General features: G+C 26.6%; 3 protein-coding genes across 4 annotated transcripts in view; 1 reads left to right on the top strand and 2 right to left on the bottom strand.

The window, feature by feature from the left end:
- Positions 1-15,981, top strand: part of LOC107451967 (vacuolar protein sorting-associated protein VTA1 homolog) — a 19,352-nt gene extending 3,371 nt beyond the window's left edge. Inside the window, exons 3-7 of the mRNA XM_043048552.2 lie at positions 9,272-9,399; positions 9,486-9,561; positions 11,025-11,133; positions 12,279-12,569; positions 15,716-15,981. Of these exons, the coding sequence (XP_042904486.1) occupies positions 9,272-9,399; positions 9,486-9,561; positions 11,025-11,133; positions 12,279-12,569; positions 15,716-15,864 (753 nt within the window). The 3' untranslated portion in view covers positions 15,865-15,981. The remainder of the gene's footprint in view (positions 1-9,271; positions 9,400-9,485; positions 9,562-11,024; positions 11,134-12,278; positions 12,570-15,715) is intronic.
- LOC107451959 (testicular acid phosphatase homolog) overlaps positions 1-19,049 on the bottom strand; it is a 539,537-nt gene that overhangs the window by 100,039 nt on the left and 420,449 nt on the right. The gene's annotated exons all lie outside the window — the stretch shown is intronic.
- The window catches only part of LOC107451970 (large ribosomal subunit protein P1), an 8,603-nt gene continuing 5,567 nt past the window's right edge, over positions 16,014-19,049 (bottom strand). The window contains 3 exon segments of the mRNA XM_071182024.1: positions 16,014-16,165; positions 16,237-16,296; positions 17,120-17,321. Of these exon segments, the coding sequence (XP_071038125.1) occupies positions 16,152-16,165; positions 16,237-16,296; positions 17,120-17,321 (276 nt within the window). The 3' untranslated portion in view covers positions 16,014-16,151.

Genomic DNA, 19,049 nt, shown 5'->3' with positions numbered 1-19,049 from the left:
TATATATATATATATATGGCTTAGTTTGAGGAGGGTGAAAAAATGACAATCACATTAATTTAAATTGTACATTGAAATCTCTGTAAAGAAGCTAACCCATAAAACTTTTCGCGTAGAAGAAAGATAAGTTAATTGCAAAATCCAGTGCTATTAAATTTATTAACTAAGTTAATATGATTTTTAAATAAATACATAATTAAAAATAGGACATTACATTGATATTTATAAAAACTATCATAATTAAACAATTAAAAAGAAAACTGCATAAAAATGAGAAACTGTACGACTATTAATCATGCTTGATTAAAAAACTTCATTGACTTCAAAAAATATGAAGATGGAAAAAAGTCAACGTGTTTCAAGTAGCTCTCAAAAAAGGTGCCTATTCTCAAGACTTGCCTCACATGAATGAGGAAAAACAAAAGTGATTTGAAATATAATATATAAAGATGGCATTGGATAATAGAAGTGATAAGCAGTGGCGTATCTAGGGTATGGCGAATGCCATGGGCGCATTATTTCAAAAAGGCGCAAAATCGATCAACATCAACAATTTTTTTACTAAAAATTATTAAGTTTTTTTTTTAAATTTATATATATATATAGATAGATAGATAGATAGTTGGAGGGGAATTAAAATAAAGCACACAAAATTTAACCTTTTCACTTAGGCTTGAAAAGAAAACATCGTTTTTTGAGGGACTCTTTATGTCACTGGGGCAGTGAAGTATGAAAGGGAACCGCTAATCGTAAACAAAGTAGGCGACAAATGTCAAACAATGCAGATTAAATATAATTTGTTAATGTTCATGAATACATTCACGATAAATACTAAAATAAATAAATGAAAAAAATAGCTTTTTCTTTTCTGCCGTTATATTTACGACGATTTCGTCAAAAACCAAATTTTAATTACAAAATCATAATTTAAAGAATAATGCTTAGTTTTTAATCATTATTATTACTCCCTTTGCTAACTTTTAATACATTCCAATAAAAATATTTTTAATTTTAGAAAATTTCCTAAATAGTTCACATTTAATTTTCATCAAAATCGTTTTACGAAAAGTCTTTTAACTACATATACAATTTCAAATGAATTTAAAATTTTCGAAAATGTAGCTAATCATTGCTGCAATAAGTCAAAGCTGTAATAGAAAGAATTGAAGCTCTAGCTGCTACTGAAAAAAAGGAGACGAAATAAGGTCATTATTCATTATAGAAAATTACAGAGAATTTAATTTTTCTCTCTCTTTTCAGTGTATTATGTAGTTCATTTTTTTCAATCAAAAATTAAAAATAAAGCATAAACTAAACTTAAAATTATTTGAAGAAACGAAAAAAAAAAAAATTTCAGGTATAAACGATCATAAAATAAACAGTTTAATAATGTTCATTCAAAAGGGTTATTCACGAATAAGAGTTTTAAATTTTAAAGTTCACAGTCTTATAAACAAACAAGAGATATAAAAATAAAATAATTTTAATTACAAAGGTAAAGAATATATACTAGTATTAAGAATGTATGTTGTTATTATGTATTAATGTAAGTTATGCCATATTTCAAATGTTTATATAGCCTGTACTATGTATGTTATAGCTCTTGAGTAGTAAATACATATATCGATATAAATCAATATCTTTTTCCTCTGTAATGCATAACATATTAATTTAAAATCATATGCTTTTCAATACTAAGAACAGAAAACAAATCCTAAAAATATTTATTGATTTTTATTTAGAATAGTGTACTTTGATATTCATTTCAATTTAAAATAATTTACTTGAAAAAATGCTTTTCTACTTAGATTATTTGATATTATTTATGTATATTTGAAAATACCATACGTTAAAATTAAACTACAATAAAGAAGCTGAATTTTTAAATTTAAAATATTTATCTATATGAAAAAATTAGCAAAAATATAACAGACTAAAAAAATGAAAGGCAAACGAACGAAACTTTGGATTTTCAAAAGTAGGTGAAAAATGTAAAGAAACTTTTTCTTCCTTATATCTAAAGGAAAGTGAGACCTCCCATAGTGCATTCCACCATGACTTTACTCTCTCTTTTGAAGAAGTCCCCCGTTCTTAAACTGGAAAGATTGTTCCTCCTCTTCATATCGCATTACAAGACTGCAGTCCTTCTAAAAAGGCAATTAACCGGGGAGGAAATGGAGGGAACCCCTTCAGACAGAGATAGATATTTGGAGATGACCAGAGAACAGAGAAATGTAAAAACCATAGGGTGTCTCATGCTTGTAAATCAGGAGTTAAAATCTCTTTCAAGAACGTTTTCCGAATCTGTTGAATAGATTTCAAAAAGAACCCCTGCTGTAAATTAGCATCAATCCTTCCAAAACAGGAAATACTTGCCACCCATGGTGTGAGTCACCTCCACAAAAATGTGAAATACTAAAAATAGGAGGTCCCTCTGCCTGGCTCAACAACTAATTTGAACCAATGAACGGATTAACAATGAATACACCCCACTATTTTGAAAAATAAAGACAGACGTAATTGTAAGTTGTTGAGTGTCCGCGCTCATATGAAAAATTCTGCTCGTTCTAGTTGTTATTTCAAAATTTAATTCAAGAGAATAAATATTTAAAGTCTATTTTGGAATTTCATAATCTAATTTGATAGGTTACAGTTTTTTTTATAATTCATTCAGCTATTTAAGTGGTAGGATTTTCTTCCTTGATTGTAAGTATTGATTGATTTTTTGGTAATTATAATTATATATTGTATAATTAAATACTTGTTAATACTTGATTATTAAAAATAATATGTAATAATAAAAAACAGGTGTTAAAATTTCAAATGTTATTGGGGACATAATTTTTTAAATTTCCTGAAAATTAATTGCGATAGGTAAATAATTTTGTGTATCCTAAGTAAGTAACATTCATTAAGTTCAGCAGTTGCCAACTACCTAAAAAAAATTTTCTTTTTATTCAATAATAGATAAATTTTGAATTTAACCACTTGTAAAAGTTTGATTTTTTTCCTTTCCTTAGAATGGTTACATAAAGAAACATCGTCAGTTGTTGGCATTTTTTTTTTTTTTTTTGCAGAAGTATTATTCACTCACAATATTTATTATATTTTGATGCTTTAAATGTGAATTTCAATAATACTTCTACCAGGGTTGGGTTTTTGACGTCAAAAAGTGGTTTTTGACATGACAAGGGTATAATACTGGTTTAAACCGTCAAAAACCCGTCAAAAATGTCAAAAACTGAAGTTTGCCAAGAAAATACATAAACTTCAAAACTACCAACAGTTGCCACGCATTATATTGAAATTTAATTATACTATAGGTAATCAGCAGGTTTTAAAATATTTTTTAATTAAAATTAAGGTAAAATAACAGATTTAAAATCTCAGAAATTTATATTCAAATGCATGTGCAGAAAAATTTTGCACAAAAATTGTTTAAATATTTATATTTAAAAAAAAATTATTTTTTTTGATACTTAAGAAAATTAAAAGTTTATTACTATGCATTTTTGACATATAAGGAACATATAACTAATATTTATAAGGAACTTACAAGTTATGTTGTATAAATACAAACTTGATACAAGTGTATGAAAAAAAATTTTAATGTTATACCGAATATCTTTATTATCCAGTATGTTAATTTGAATTTAAAAGTAGTTATATTTGTGAATAATGATAAATATAATTCATATTGTTTATTATATTTATTTATAATTATTACACTTATCATTTTAAAACAATTTTTATCTCTTAATTTTTTTTTCTCCACTTGTATTAAGAATACAAATAATGCATATCTTGAAAGCAAGAAGTAATTATTCAACAGCTGAATATTTAGATATTCAACAAAACTATATAGTATTCAGCAAAATGAAATTCACAAGTATTTGGATAAACTAAATTTTCAGCATAGTAAATGAATAGGCTGAATATACTGTAAATCGACACTAACTACTCTGTGTATTTAACAGAAAGCACTTAAATTTGTATTGTCTTATGTTAAAAAGATTATTAAGAAGATTTAAAAGAATATTAAAAAGATTTTTCTTTAAAAGAAGATGTCTAATGTACAAAACTGCTAATGTTTATCTTTAAAAATGTCTAATTTTTAGTATAATCTATACTATACACTAAATTTGGTTATAAATAAATTTCTTAATAATATCACTGCAGATTTTCAATAACACATGAAAATGAATACATAATATTACAAAAGATGTGAGTTTTCAAAAGTACAAGATTTTGGTTACTATTCAAAATATAAGTGTTTCTTCAAAATTTTAAATTTATTTTTTCTAGAACATATTTAGAAACACTATCCTTTATAAAAAATATATAAATTTTATGTATTAATTAAATTTCACATATAAATATAGGTTTTTGACATTTTCGACATTTTTGACAGTGAGGTTTTTGACGTGACGGTTTAAACCATGGTTTAAACCGTCAAAAACTGTCACATGTCAAAAACCTGCCAACCCTGACTTCTACCTACAAATTTAAAAAAAAGAAAGAATTTTTTAATTTTAAAACACATGTTTGTCTTGAATTTTTGAATTATATAATATTTATCAAACTGTCTTCGAGTTATGGAGCACCCTTCCTTATTTCTCAGGCACAAAATTTTGCAAATCTTTCTCCTATATTTTTTCTTTTATTTCAAATTGCCATTTTCTTCCTTTTTTTAAAAAAAAAATAGATTAAATAAATACTACTCTTTTAATTTTATATAAAAGCTAATTTTTTGATGTTTAAGTCTTTTACAATATATTTCACTTACATTACATTTATGTCACTCCATATCATATTGCTTGAAAAAAAGTCGGTATACTGTTTTTAAATGGGTTTATAAAGTGTCCTCAATTTATATATTATATTTATGTATTATATTTATTTTTTATAATCAAAGTAAAATGGTAACAAAATAGTATTAAGGTTATGATATGTAGTTTATAACCCAATCATTACAACAGTTTAGTAACTTGACAAAAAAAGTTATCAATAAAGTGATAATCACAATAATTTTTTTTTTCATTAAATAATTATCTTTATTTTAAGAATATAAAAAAAGAAAAAACAATAAGCATCTAATGAAAAACTAGAGCTTGTTTAGTTATGAAGCATACACATTCTTATAATGTATTTTCATAAAGATGCGAAAAGACATCTTCTCCTCAAATATTTCAATGATTTATATTTTTCTTTTTCCTTAAAAACAAATTTTATATCTAATTAATTTTGATTAGTTTTATAAAGTTTTTTGAAAACCCTGTTCTGCAGGTTAGTCTAAATTCAAATAGTTCGAATATGGAGTTCGGTTTCCTGGGAAATCGAATTTTAAAAAAGTTGGATATTTGATTTCTCATTAACTGTTCGATCAATTTTGCTGAACTATTGTATTGTCCCATGTTAAATTACCTTCTTTTAAAATGACATAAAAAAATTTTTCCCTACAATTCAAATTTTTAAGACAATTATTAAATAAAATAATAAATATTTACTAAAAGCTTTTTTTTTTTTTTAACAATTTTCACAATTATAAACGACGTTAATAATTGTGCGAATTTTTTTTTCACTTCTGATCATTAGATCAAAAGTTATCAGGGTGATCCCTTAATTAATTTTTTTGCGCACTGAACGTCTAAAAATTTATAATTCAAATCTGTTTAATTTTTTGCTTTAATTTGTTCTATTGTGATGCGAAGAGAGAATTTTTCATACATATTTTTTTTTAATTAAATATATATCAGAATGTATTCTGGTCTATTTCTTACCCTTTTGCCTTTTTTTTACTGTTTGCAAAATAATTATTTCTAGATATTCTTAAAACTTCAACTTCCTCTAATTTATTTCTCAATGAAGAATGTATTATTGTCGCTATTAGTGTTTTGTATGTAATTATGTGTATATTTTTTTATATTATCTGTTATTAATGTTTGTGAAACTTAATTATATTACGAGCATCGATCTTTTTTTATTGAGCAGTAAATAAACTAACCAAAATGTATCTTTTGATTGTAGCGCGATGATTTTATTGTTTTGATGTTAGCAAAGCGTGATTATTTTAAAAAATTCAATTTCCTTCAGTTTTAGTTTTGAAAATGTTGGGTAATCATCCGGTTATATAGTTTTTCTTCAAGCTACATTTGTTGAGTGTGCGTATTTTTGTTACCAAATTATATTTGTAAAGCTTTAAAATATAATAGTGCTTAATTAAACAACTTGTTAGAATTTTTATTGACAATTGAAAAAACGCAATAGAATCTTTTATAAATATGATAGAAAAGATATTTTTACTTCTTACCAATGAGGATTTCAAATACATGGAACGGAAAACAATTAAAAAGAGATAATTTTATTGTTATATTTAATATTTATTTATTTATCAATTCATTTTTTCTTAAAATTCAATGCAATCTTTTTGCAATATTGTCAAAAGAGTTAAATACTTCAAACAATGCTTTTATTTTGTATTGGATAAAAAAAAATTTAAAAAGAAAAAAGAGAATATTAATATTTTAGGAAGGGCGCCAGTAAGAGATTTGCCATAGGCGCTTCCTTCCATAGGTACGCCTCTGGTGATAAGAAAAACCGTAGTAGCTGAGAGCGAAGCAGGAAATATAAAGAAAAAGCAAGACAAGAAAAAATGCTCTGGTTCAGAAGACTGAATCATAGTAAAATGCATTTCCACACGCTATGGAGAGGTGGTGAGAAACTCACGTCATTAACAAAGGAATCACCATTCATATAAATGAAGATTCTAGGGCAGGGGTGGCGAACCTTTATACACCAACGTGCCATTTTCTCTAAAAAATTGCTTAATGAGGTCATAAACGTGCCGACAAATAAATTTGACTTCGTGATTATTGGGAAAAGAATAATACTAATTACTATCAACTTAAAACTCATTATTTACATTAAAAAAAATACATTTTGCAATGTCTCAGTTATACAAGTAATTCAACTTAAAGTAGCATCAGTGTGACTTCTGTTGTTGCAGATTAGATGACCAATAACTTATATTAGGTTGTAAGATGCTAGTTTAAGCAGGACTGTTGATTTTTTGCTAGTTATTTATTGTTAACTTGTTTTTTACTGTTAATAATTGTTTTTTAGAATAAATTTTTTTATTAATAATTGTTTATTATTTTGTTTATTATTTTGTTTGTTTTTTGTGAATTTTAATTTAATTGTTACATATGCTTCATAGCGTAATAACATTTGTGTAATAACAATTCATAGTGTAACAACAATTGTGATCGGTGGAGTGCCCAAAATATTGTGTCGCGTGCCATAAATGGCACGCGTGCCATTGGTTCGCCATCCCTGTTCTAGGGCATCAAGATAAGATGGTGTGACTGAGGTGGAAATAATTTTGGCATTGTCCAAATTGAATTTATGTCCAAAATGCCAACAATGTGCTACAATTAATGGTTTATTGTATTCTTGATAATGGACACATCTATATTGTTCATTAAGACTTAATTTTAAATTGATTTGTTCAATTAAATTTCAAAGTGGTAAGTAAATACTCCTGTGATTCTCCATACCTATAGGATCTTTGAGATTTAAATTTAATTTTGATAACATCTTTGAAAATGTCTTTTAAAGCAAACGGGATAGGATATTAGGAATTTGGCAGTAAACATTAGAGTAACATATTCCCAGTAAGGATTTGAAGAAGAAAGGCATTCGGGTCTAGTGAGTTAAGCAAGAGCTGAATCAATTTTAGAAAAGTTAGATCCACGCCTAGCAGTAAGTGAACAGAGGATGTTGACTTTGAAGTTTAAAAAAGAAGAGTCAAAGCAAGGGTTAAGTGCGAGGAAGACTAAAGTATGAACAGGAATTCTCTGACCATAGTGTGAATAGAATTAACTCAAGGGGGTAAAGATATACCGAAATGTTTGCGATAAATAGAGGTAGAAAAATGATCAGAGTGTTTAATTACAAGAACAACTGAAAAAGCTAGAATAATATTTATTTCCATATCTAAGGTGAATTGAATGTTGGGGATTAATCTAGTTGATGACTAAGACAAACATATTATCACCATATCTTTTACCCCATGAAAATTTGAACATTTTAAGAGCATTTTCTTTAAATTAATGCATGAAATGTCAGAAAGTATGGGAGGAAAGCAATTTGGTGGGAAATAAATGATTAAAAGCTAAGTATATATAGGAAAAAAATATTCAAGCATATGAGTTAAAATTATTTTAGTAAATCTATATTTAAAAGAAAATGTTTTTAAGATCAGCTCTTAACAACTAAAAACTTGCTAAAGAATTTCTCATTTGATGGAAGAAGAGAATTTTCATTTAGCATCTTTGACAATGTGTTGAATCTAGTTTTTGTTTAATTTCTTCTACTTGCTTTGTTATTATTAATTTTTTTCCTTGCTAATGTAATTAGTTTACTTTGATAATTGTGGTATAAAACTTAGCCTATTGACTTTCTTTGTTTGTTAAAATAATGCTTGTAAAGTTATATTTTTTAAAAAGTTTTTATATCTCTTAAACAGGCAGGGAGGGTTTCTATTTAATAGAATTATCTTATCATGTTATAGAATTATCTTATCATAATTTCTTTATTTATTTAGTAACGAAATATTTTGAATTCTTATGCTTTATTTTATTTATTAAAGTATGTTTTATTGAACCTAGTTACCAAATTTTCAAGTAAAAACTATTTTTTAAATTTGACAAACACTCGTTGAAAATTATGTCTTATAATTCTTTTTCGCATCTTTTTTGTTTTTATAACAAAAATTGTTTTTATTCATTTTCTTTTGAATCAAATTTTTAATTTTTTTATTACATTCAGACAGAAAAAGAATTTTACTTCCTCCATATTCACTTTTGACGAATCATCTATCAGTAATTTATTTATTTATTCATTTGTTAGCTAATGTTTTTGAATGTTTTTTGTGTTTAATTTCATTAGTTGAAATATGTTCTATTAAACTTAGTTACAAGTTTTACATTTTAATATTGCACTAAGTATTTTTAAGAATTCTTTTGACCTTTAAGTTTAAAATTCGGTACTAAATTCAACATAACTCATTTTAATGAATATTGTTAAACAAAAATTATTCAAAAATTTTTATTATTGACTGAATAAATAAAGAAATTATAGGCACACAATTCTCTGCAAGTCAACAAAAAGTTAGAAAAATCCTTTTTCTGCCTGAAGGGTATACTTAGTGTCATAAGTGCTTATGAGGTGGTGGAATATTTTTTAAACATTTTGTATTTTTTTAAATTAGGCGAAAAAAGTCAAGCGTGATGATGAATCTATCTCAAATGAAGTTGTTGCACAAGCTCACATTGAAAATTATGCCTTGAAACTTTTCCTATTTGCAGATAACGAAGATCGTTCAGGGCGATTCAACAAGTAATTAATTTAAATAACAATTATTTTAAATACTTTGATTGCGTAGATTATAAGAGTAAAACAAATTTTTTTTTTTGTATTATCAGGAATGTTGTAAAAGCTTTCTACACCTCTGGTTTTATCTATGATATTGTGAGTACTTTTGGTGAGCCAAGTGATGAAGTACGTATTAAAGTTTGTTTATGCATTGAAAGAAAGAAAAAATTTTAATTTTCCGAATTTTATAACCTATTATTCGCCTATTTTTGTCTAAGCATTAAATGCTATTATATTTCTAATATTCCTTTTATTAGTTGAGTTTTCTAATTAAAGCTTAGTTACAAGTGATGGCATATGATATTAATTGCTTATTTCTTTATGATATATTTAAAATTAATCTAATTAAATTTTCACTTCTAGTTTTTTCTGAATTCAAGTTTTTCATTGGGGGCTAGGTATAATATGGTCAATGTTAACCTCCATATATGAAAAAGTACCTCATTATAGAATAGAGTTAACATGTTTTATATAGAATTGGAATTGAATAATTGTAGTGGTAGACAGGCTACAGTAATCCCCCACCAGAATTTTATCTGTAATAGAATTCGATGAACAGATACCACTAGTGAATTCATTGCTGTTTTGTAAGAAGCCGGGTGAGCTGAATTAAGATCACCGGATTTTTGAATGCTGGTTGTGAGAACTGTATTAAGATCATGGTTGTGTGCATGGTCACTCCAGTGTTGTTATTAGCAGCGGCGTGTGAACAGTATTTGTTGTGTGTGATGGAGACTGAGGAGCAATGCATGCATGGACTATGTCTTAGTTACAAATAGTAAGTTAACTGTTCAATGTAAACTATCGATAGAAGTGGGTGTGTTCAAATCAAAGTGGGCGTGTTCAGATCACATCTGCTTAGTCACCAATGTGGGGAGAATGTTACTGATAATATTAACCATCATCTATCAAAAGGTACCTAAAGATAGAATCGAGTTATTACTGTACTAGTGAATCAAGTTATTATTTACTAGTGAATTGGAATTGAATAATTGTAGTGGTAGCCACACTTCAGTATTAAGAAAGATTAGTATTTAATAACTCAAAAATATATAAACTAACCGCGAAATAGTTTTTACATTATAAGAATTTTAACAATATTTTAAAGCTTCCTTTTGATTGAACAGGATGCAAAATTTATGATTCATTAGGTGTAGCATTAATTTTGTTCATGAATTTTTATGTGAATGTTTTCAACAGACATCATAATCAGAGTTGAGCACTGAAATATAATTTTCCCTAATTCTGTTTATATGTGCTAATATTTGGGCAAATATAACATTTTCAGCTATAAAATTGTGCATGGTAGTAGATTTTGGCATTATTTTGTGCATTTTAAAACCAATTTTCCAAATTAATAAAAGAAAAAAAATCCAATATTGCTACAAAAAAATATGGAGACTATTTTTGGAGAAATGTAGGTGGTTTTAACGTTTAATGATATTTAATATTATCGTATGAAGTATTATAAAGTATAAATTTTTCCATATTATACTTTTTAAATATTATAATTGTTTTTAAAAATTGCAACAATTAATAACAGTGTAAGTATTAAATATTTATTCAATTTAAAAAAAAAATTAATTTAGGTTTTGCATCATAAGAAATATGCTAAGTGGAAGGCAGCTTATATACATAATTGTTTGAAGAATGGAGTTACACCCGTGGCAGGGCCTCTGGCTATGGAAGGAGATGAAAGTATAAAAAATTTTGTTGTTAATGCTTTTCTTTTTCTTATGAGAAATTTGTGAATAAGGCTTAAAACAAATGTAATTGTATGGCTCAATGATAAATTTTAACAATAAAAAAATATTGTAATTAGTACTTATATAGAGATGCCAACATTCTCCTGACAGCTTATAAATATTTTCGAGTGATAGTCTTTTAATGTATAATTCTTTGTTTAATAAATTCAATTTATAGGGTTTTTGTTCACCAATACTTACAAAGGCTTATGTGATACGCCACTTTGTTATAATTAGCCATGTTGAGCCTTTTTAAAAGTTAGCAAAATTAACAAAAAATTTGCTAATTTCAGTTAGTAGTTCTCTACTGTTCTTTAAATATTTTTTCAAATCTGGAGCAGTTGATTTCTCTGAGTTATATGCTATTGAGGTTACCCCCCAAAAAATTTCTGAATAATCAAAGTTAAAACGCTATTAAATAGTGCAAGAACAAATTACAATTTACAGATTCAGTCGCCAAGTAGTTCAGAAAATGAAATTAATTATTGCACATAAAGTACTTATGTTTGGAAATAAATGCGACTGTTTTACTACCATTAAATGTTCTAATTATTAAAATAATTGGGGAAAAAACAACAGCAACGAAACTAACTACAATGATATGATAGATTGCAATGTCATTATGTTAATTTTAAAAAAAAATAGAATTAATAAATAATACAAAATTGATGAAACAGCCTAGAATACAGTGACATTGAATACACACTTTGTTTTTTTCTTGTTTTTAGTTTCTTTTTTTTTCACTTTTTTCTTGTTTATAACACTTATAAATAAGTTCTCAATCACTAAATTTTCATATGAAAATTTCAATAAAAATATTTTCTCATATTTTCTATACACTGAAAATGTGAATTAAATAATTATTTTATTGCATTAAAAATTTATGCCTTAACTACATTTTCCATTTATTATATACCTTCTGTTTTATAAATTTTATGTTTCGTCGAACTTTTACCCTAATTCAAATATGTCTACAGAAAACTATGTATTAAATTACTAACTTCTTCAAATTATTTTGGCTGTACTTTAACTTCTAGCATGAAATAGTCAGATAGTATAGTGTGAAGGTACTAAAGTTAATTTCTTTTATGAATTTAGATGAAGATAATGAATTTTCCAATGAGAAACCAGAGGATGATTTAAGAGATGAGTCGTCAACATCCTTTCCACAGGACCAGCCTACACCCTATCCAACAGGTGGTTTGTTTAATTTACCTGGTCAATCCCCTGGAAATTTCTCCACACCAGTGCCCAGTCAAAGACAACCACCAGAAGGTTTTAATTTGCCAGTGCCTGGAACGCATGCACCACCATCTACACCGAATGGGACAAATCAACTGTCCCCTTCTGCATCTGATGCTGATATTTTAAATCCGCAAAACAATACTAGTAAGTGTATTTTTTAACTGTATTTTTGTTTAAATCGGGCAGTAATATTAGATTAGATCAGCGGCTCTCAATTTTTTCGGCTTTGATCTACTTCTGAAATGAAAAATCGACTCTATCAGGGCGAATAGGGATTAGAAGATTAGGTTTCTTTCTAGAAAAACAAAGTTTTTAATATACAAAACTCTTGTCAGGCCGGACATATGCTCCTGAAGCTTAGACAATGACAAAAGAAAAATTTGCATCGCAATATTTGAGGGAAAGATTTTGGGGAGTATACTTGGTGGTGTAAATGAAAACAACATTTGGAGAAGGAGATTTATTTTTGAACTGTACAAGATTTATAAGCAACCTGATATTATTAAATAAATAAAATGAATTGGATGGCCTTGGTGATTCAAATGAGTGATGACATTGCTATAAAAAGGATATAGCTTTTTAGAGCCACTGGAACAAGAAAGCGGGGAAGGCTGTGGTTGAGATAAGTTGATTTGATGAAGTCTCATTTTCTTGCAATAAATGAAAAGAATTAGAGATCAAAGATAAACCGGAAGTCATTATGGGGAAATCTTCAAAGGAAGGCTTTGGCTCATATTGGGCTGTCTAGCCAACTATGATGATGACCTATTCAGAGAGAACTCCGTAACAACTGTGAACACTTTAACCAAAAAAAGGCCTTTTTTTTTAAAAAAAAAATATTTAATGTGAAAATGAACTATTTTTTATCTTAATTTTGTTTGTACTAGTTCTAAAATTAGGACAGACAGTTGAATACACGTGGTTGGAGGGCAATTATTCTACTTCTGAATTGGAATTTTGGTGTATGTGTAAGCTGAAATTAATAAATTGAATTATAGCTTTAGGTGAAATAAAAATGGAACAGATCAAAAATAGATGTTGAGAATGGTTATCAGAAAAACATATTTTGTTATCACTCAATCTGGTTATTTTATTTCAAATTGAAAGATTCACTGCAAGATACACATTAGTATCTTGCAGCAAATTTTTCAATTTAAAATAATAAAAAACTAGATTAATTGATAAAGAAATATGTTTTACAGATAACCATTAATAATAAAAGAATATGCGTTTTATAAATGCATATTCTTTTCAAATATTCAGATAAATATAAAATTTTGATTTTTCATTCTTCAATAACATTTTACTTAAATAAAAATTTCATGAAAGTAAATCAAAATATTAAATAAATAATGAATGATTAGTTGGATATAAATTTAATTACAAGTTTCCAAAAACATAAGTCCTAACCCATGTAACCTTTTCATGGAATACATTTTAGGAACTTTTTTAGATAATTAGCAACATTTGCCACCAACTTTGTGCCAGTGCACGCTAGTCATTAGAGTTCTATCTGGTGCTAGGGTGGAATCAAAGTGAATGTCTTAAGAAAAGAAAATAAAGCTTTCTAAATGCTCTCAAAATCACTTTTTTTGTCATAAAAGAATTCTATTTTGTGAATAAGCAAATTATCAACTTATATTTACAAGTTATACAATCATCAACAAAAAGTTATAATCAACTATTTTTTATCATTAAAGTTTTAAATTAATTTTATAACTTAAAAAGGGCAACAAATTCAAACCATATTTTTATGAAATTTGAAACGTATATTAAATATGCATTAAAAACTGCCATAAAAACTTTTTGTTTCAAATTGTCAACATTTATTTTCTCAAACAATGAGAAACATAATAAATTTTTCTTTTACTTTTAATGTTCATAAAAATAATAGTTAATTTTCATAATAGTTTAACTTTTAAAGGTAAATAAATAATAATTAAATAAAAGTAAAATTGCAGTGAGAGAAATAAAATAATGCAAGAAAGTAACTGAAAAAAATGCCAATTTTAATTGTTAGCACTTCCTTTACAACAAAAATCTGTTTTCTATATATCTTAACACTTATTTATGATAAAGATGAAATGTGAATTAAGAATATGTATAATAATCAATAGGAAAATAAATATATATATTAAATGGCCCTCAGTTAAATTTTCAATTATTAGTTCAATACAATCATCAAATCTGTAAAAATTATATAACTGAGAAATTTTTTAAATTAGTAATTAGGTTTAATATTTTATAAATGAAATTAAAAAATTTTAATTTTAGGAAGAAACTCATCTTTTGAGTAACCAATCAGTTTTGCCAAAAGTATATTAATATTTTCTCCCTTAGCTTAATTAGCAATTTTGATAATTCTGCAATTATTTAACTCTTAATACAATTCATTTTAATTGAAACAGAGATAAATAAAATTTTTGGAAACGACAAATTAAAATAAGATTTATTGAGACATTTGCTGAAAATATGAAATTAGTGATGGCTCCTTGATTGTCATTTTATTAAGATGTTGATTGACTTTTTTTTTCTTAAAAAAACTCAAGAGTACTAAATTTCTAATTATCACAAATCTAGTAAGAAAAGAAATCTCAAATACTTTGTGTAATTAGTGGACAGTCACTCTGTTCAAATTTAAAAGTTTTATTAAATACTATCTTAATTCAAAAAAGGGGAGAAAAATTACAAAGTGATGACACTCTTTGTTTAACTGTTCTAAACCCAAATGAACAATCGCCAAGTTCAAGCTTTGCAGTACTAATCTACAAATATAATATAGCACTCATACAATTAGCTTTCTAAAGATGTGAAGGTAATGGATTCGCATCATCAGTGCAGAAGAGGTCAAAATTTTCTTTTAAGGAAAAGAAAACCAATTTTGAGTTTGCCCCTCCATTTACGAGACCTTTGGTTCGATTCCAGAGTGAGACTCAAAACTTGGTTCATTCTTTAGCAAAAAAATTTTGAATAGCATTTTAAAAATAACAAAAAGTTTTTATGTCTAAACGTTATCAAAATAAGTAGCAAATTTAACATGAAAATTTGGTATCTCCAGGGTGTCAAATAAAATGTACTTAAAAATATTAATTACTTAAACCCAATGAAATAATTTATAGTCATTGTATTAAATTTCAAAATCTTTAATTCCATAGACCTGCGCATTATATTTTTTCATAACATGAGCGAAAACATTTTAGAATAATTTTAATTATCTATTTAAAATTGGAAGATATTTTTTTCATGCCAGATTAAGAAGCAGTATTTTATCTTTGAATATTTTTTTATAGGTGGTGTTCCTCTTAGATCAGAAGATTATCACAAAGCGCAAAAATACTGTAAATTTGCTGGAAGTGCACTTCAGTATGAAGATGCACCAACAGCCATCCTAAATTTGCAAAAAGCTTTGCGACTCTTAACAACTGGCCAAGATCAATAGTAGTATTGTGTCGTGTATAATCCTGTATATTTAAATTTTGTTTCACATAAATGCTATGCAAATTTTATTCTGTATAAACGAATTATTTATATTAAAATTAATGTTTTATGCTTCAAATGTGATAGTTCCATTTTTTAAGAAAAAAACACTTATATTATATTCAGAACAAGATTTATTTCAAAAACAAGACTAGAAGTGAAACAAACTCAAAATTATAACGAGAGAAATAATATCTTAAAACAAAGAAAAAATACTGAGAGGAAACAACTGTTTAGTAGAGGCCAACTTTAGTCGAATAAACCTAGAAAGAAAGAAAAATATTACATATCTTGCAATTAACAGATACAAGTAAAATATGAATAATTCATTTACCAAATCCCATATCTTCATCAGATTCTTCACTCTCTTCTTTCTTTTCCTCTTTTTTGGGTTCTATTAAAGAAATGAAAGATAAGTGACATTTTTTGCTCCAAAAGTTCTTTAATAAAATTAAGTCAATGCTCTAAAAAACTAGTAAATAAAAGATCCTAGATATTACTAGCTTGGTCCATTTCCAAGTCCCTTGAATAACATTCAAAAGTGAATTGAAATAAACTACAATGCAGAGAGTGTGTTAAGACACCATTATGATGAAATTGCCTATTTTGTGAGAAAAACAGGGTTTGAAACATGAAACCAAAATTCATTCATCCACATTTATTATCTGCCACTGATAATTTTATGGTGGTTCGATAGATTATCATTAATTTCGAGCTCTATGTACATACATAGTCTAATCTCATTATTACAAAGATAAAAGGTAGAAAAGAAAGACTCTTCGCATCTTTCCTAATAAAACAAAATCATATTAATCGATAAAGCAGCACAAGGCATTTAGGATGATTTTAGACAACTTTAGTTGAAATTTTAGCAGTTCCCATCCAATTTTTACTATTCTCATAAATAATTTTCCAAGTTTATCTCAATACTCAACAACTGCTAAAATTGTAGTCCATACTCTGAACAATCGATTTTTTAAAAATAAAAAATCCTATTGTTTACATCACATAAAATCTTCTACTTGAATTCTAATCTAAGAGCGTTTTTTTTTCTTCACATCTAGAACTTCAATATAAAATCAATAGGCTCTTGGTAAGTCTAGAATCAATATTTTATATTAAAGTGCCTTTCTCTTTGATGATATCAACAATTTGAAGGTTGTTTTACTTTTTTATGAAATGTTAGTAGAAAGAAACTTTTTCAAAAGTTTTATTACCTTCTGCTGCTGCAGCTGCCTCACCAGCACCTGCTGATCCTCCAGTTGTCACTCCAACTGCTCCTCCACCACCACTCACCCCAGAGCCTACATTAGATATAAGTTGTCTCAAATCAACTCCTTCAAGTGCTTTCGCAAACAAAGCTGGAAAAAAAAGAATGCAAATTGAGTTCATGAGTTGTATTACTGATCATTTAACCAACTATTCGCACACAAAAATACCCAAACATAATTTGACTTTTACAATATGACTGTTGCATGTTTACTTTTCAAATACAATTTTGTGTTCAGAAATTATTCTGGATAATGTTCACTAAAACATACATAAACTGAAATTAATGAATATATGTAGCGCATTATACTTAGTTATAATTGCTACAAATTTATATTTCAATATACTTTTATAAGAATAAAAAGCAAAAGAAATACTGAAGTATGACTATCTTATTAAACTGCAATACAAATGTTTTAATGTAAGAAAATAACCTACAAAAAATATTCATATCAATGTTGTTTTTTTAAAAAAAACTAACTTTAGTTTAAATGATATAAAGTAAAATCTGTTACATTGCCCATCAAAAAGAAGTAAAAAAAAAATTCATAAAAAATGAGCAGAAGAAAAAAATTAGAAAAGAAATATACCACCACCAGAACACCAATAATATAAATCACAATAACTTACACAACCAAGGAAGGAAATTTCAGCCATCCATTACAAAACATAGTTTATAATGAAATCTGTATTTTAATATCCATTGTCATCTACTAATAAAAAAAATAGCATATCTATAAATCAAACCACACATTTAAACAGTAATTTGATTATGTGCTTTCAGAATTAAGATCAATAATTTATAGCAAATTTATGAATAAAAACTTCAATTTTTCTTTAACAGATAGTAAACTAATGACTGCATATTGCATATTATGCTAAAAATTGCTTATTTCCATAAAACTATCTTCCTATCATAAAGTTATCCTTCGTATGTTAGTTAAAAAATTCTATTAAATAAAATCAACCTAATTATATGCTCATACACTTTTAAATGAAACTACAGAAATGGTTCACACAAATCTATGTTGAAAATTAACCTATAGCTTATATTAAATAAAAGTTATTTTAATTGCTATTCAGGACTTATTTTTTACTACATCAAAAGTTATGTTCAAAATGTGCTTAAACTTGAAAGAATATAAATGAATTTTATAATAAAACAAAAATATAGTTTATATTAAGTGTTTAGCTATTTAAATTTTTCTGCAATATGTTATATGGTTTTTTTTTTTGTATGAATGCTTTCAAGAATGCTTTTTTTTGCTTTCAAGATATCTGATAATTCAGTGTTTCGGATTTTCTACTTTTACAACTTAAGTCCTGTTTGTGTATGATGTACCCTCTCAACACGGTGCCTCCTTGCATATTTTAGATAAGGCTCAGCACCAATCTGCTATCTTACCAGATGTAAAATTAAATAAGCAAAACAAGTTTATCACTGGTCAGGGTTGGGTTTTTGCCGTCAAAAACTGGTTTTTGACATGACAGTGGTAAAAGCCGTGTTTTTACCGGTAAAAACTGTTAAAAACCTACTGTTTTCGTTAATTATAAGCATATAGCGGACAATATATTATTTTCACTTAATTGCCTTTATAAATGAATGTTGTAAACAATTGCTATTGATTTTGCAACTATATACATGTATTCTTATAGAAGGATATACATTCATACAGAAATATTGTAATATACTTATTGAAAATAGTGATACTTAACTTTTATCATTATAGCTCTATTTGCAAAGGATTAAAAATTTTGCACTTCTTAATTGTTAGAAATAAACAAACAAACAAAAAAACTTGGAACTATTAATAAATTCAAGAACTAAAGAGAAGAATTTAAAATTTGGCATTTCTTAAATATTAGAAATAAGCTAAA

This window comes from Parasteatoda tepidariorum, chromosome 6 (assembly GCF_043381705.1).
Source record: "Parasteatoda tepidariorum isolate YZ-2023 chromosome 6, CAS_Ptep_4.0, whole genome shotgun sequence".
Taxonomy (NCBI): Eukaryota; Metazoa; Arthropoda; class Arachnida; order Araneae; family Theridiidae; genus Parasteatoda; species Parasteatoda tepidariorum.
Note: the sequence above shows the minus strand (reverse complement) of the source record. Positions and strands in the feature narration are given on the sequence as shown.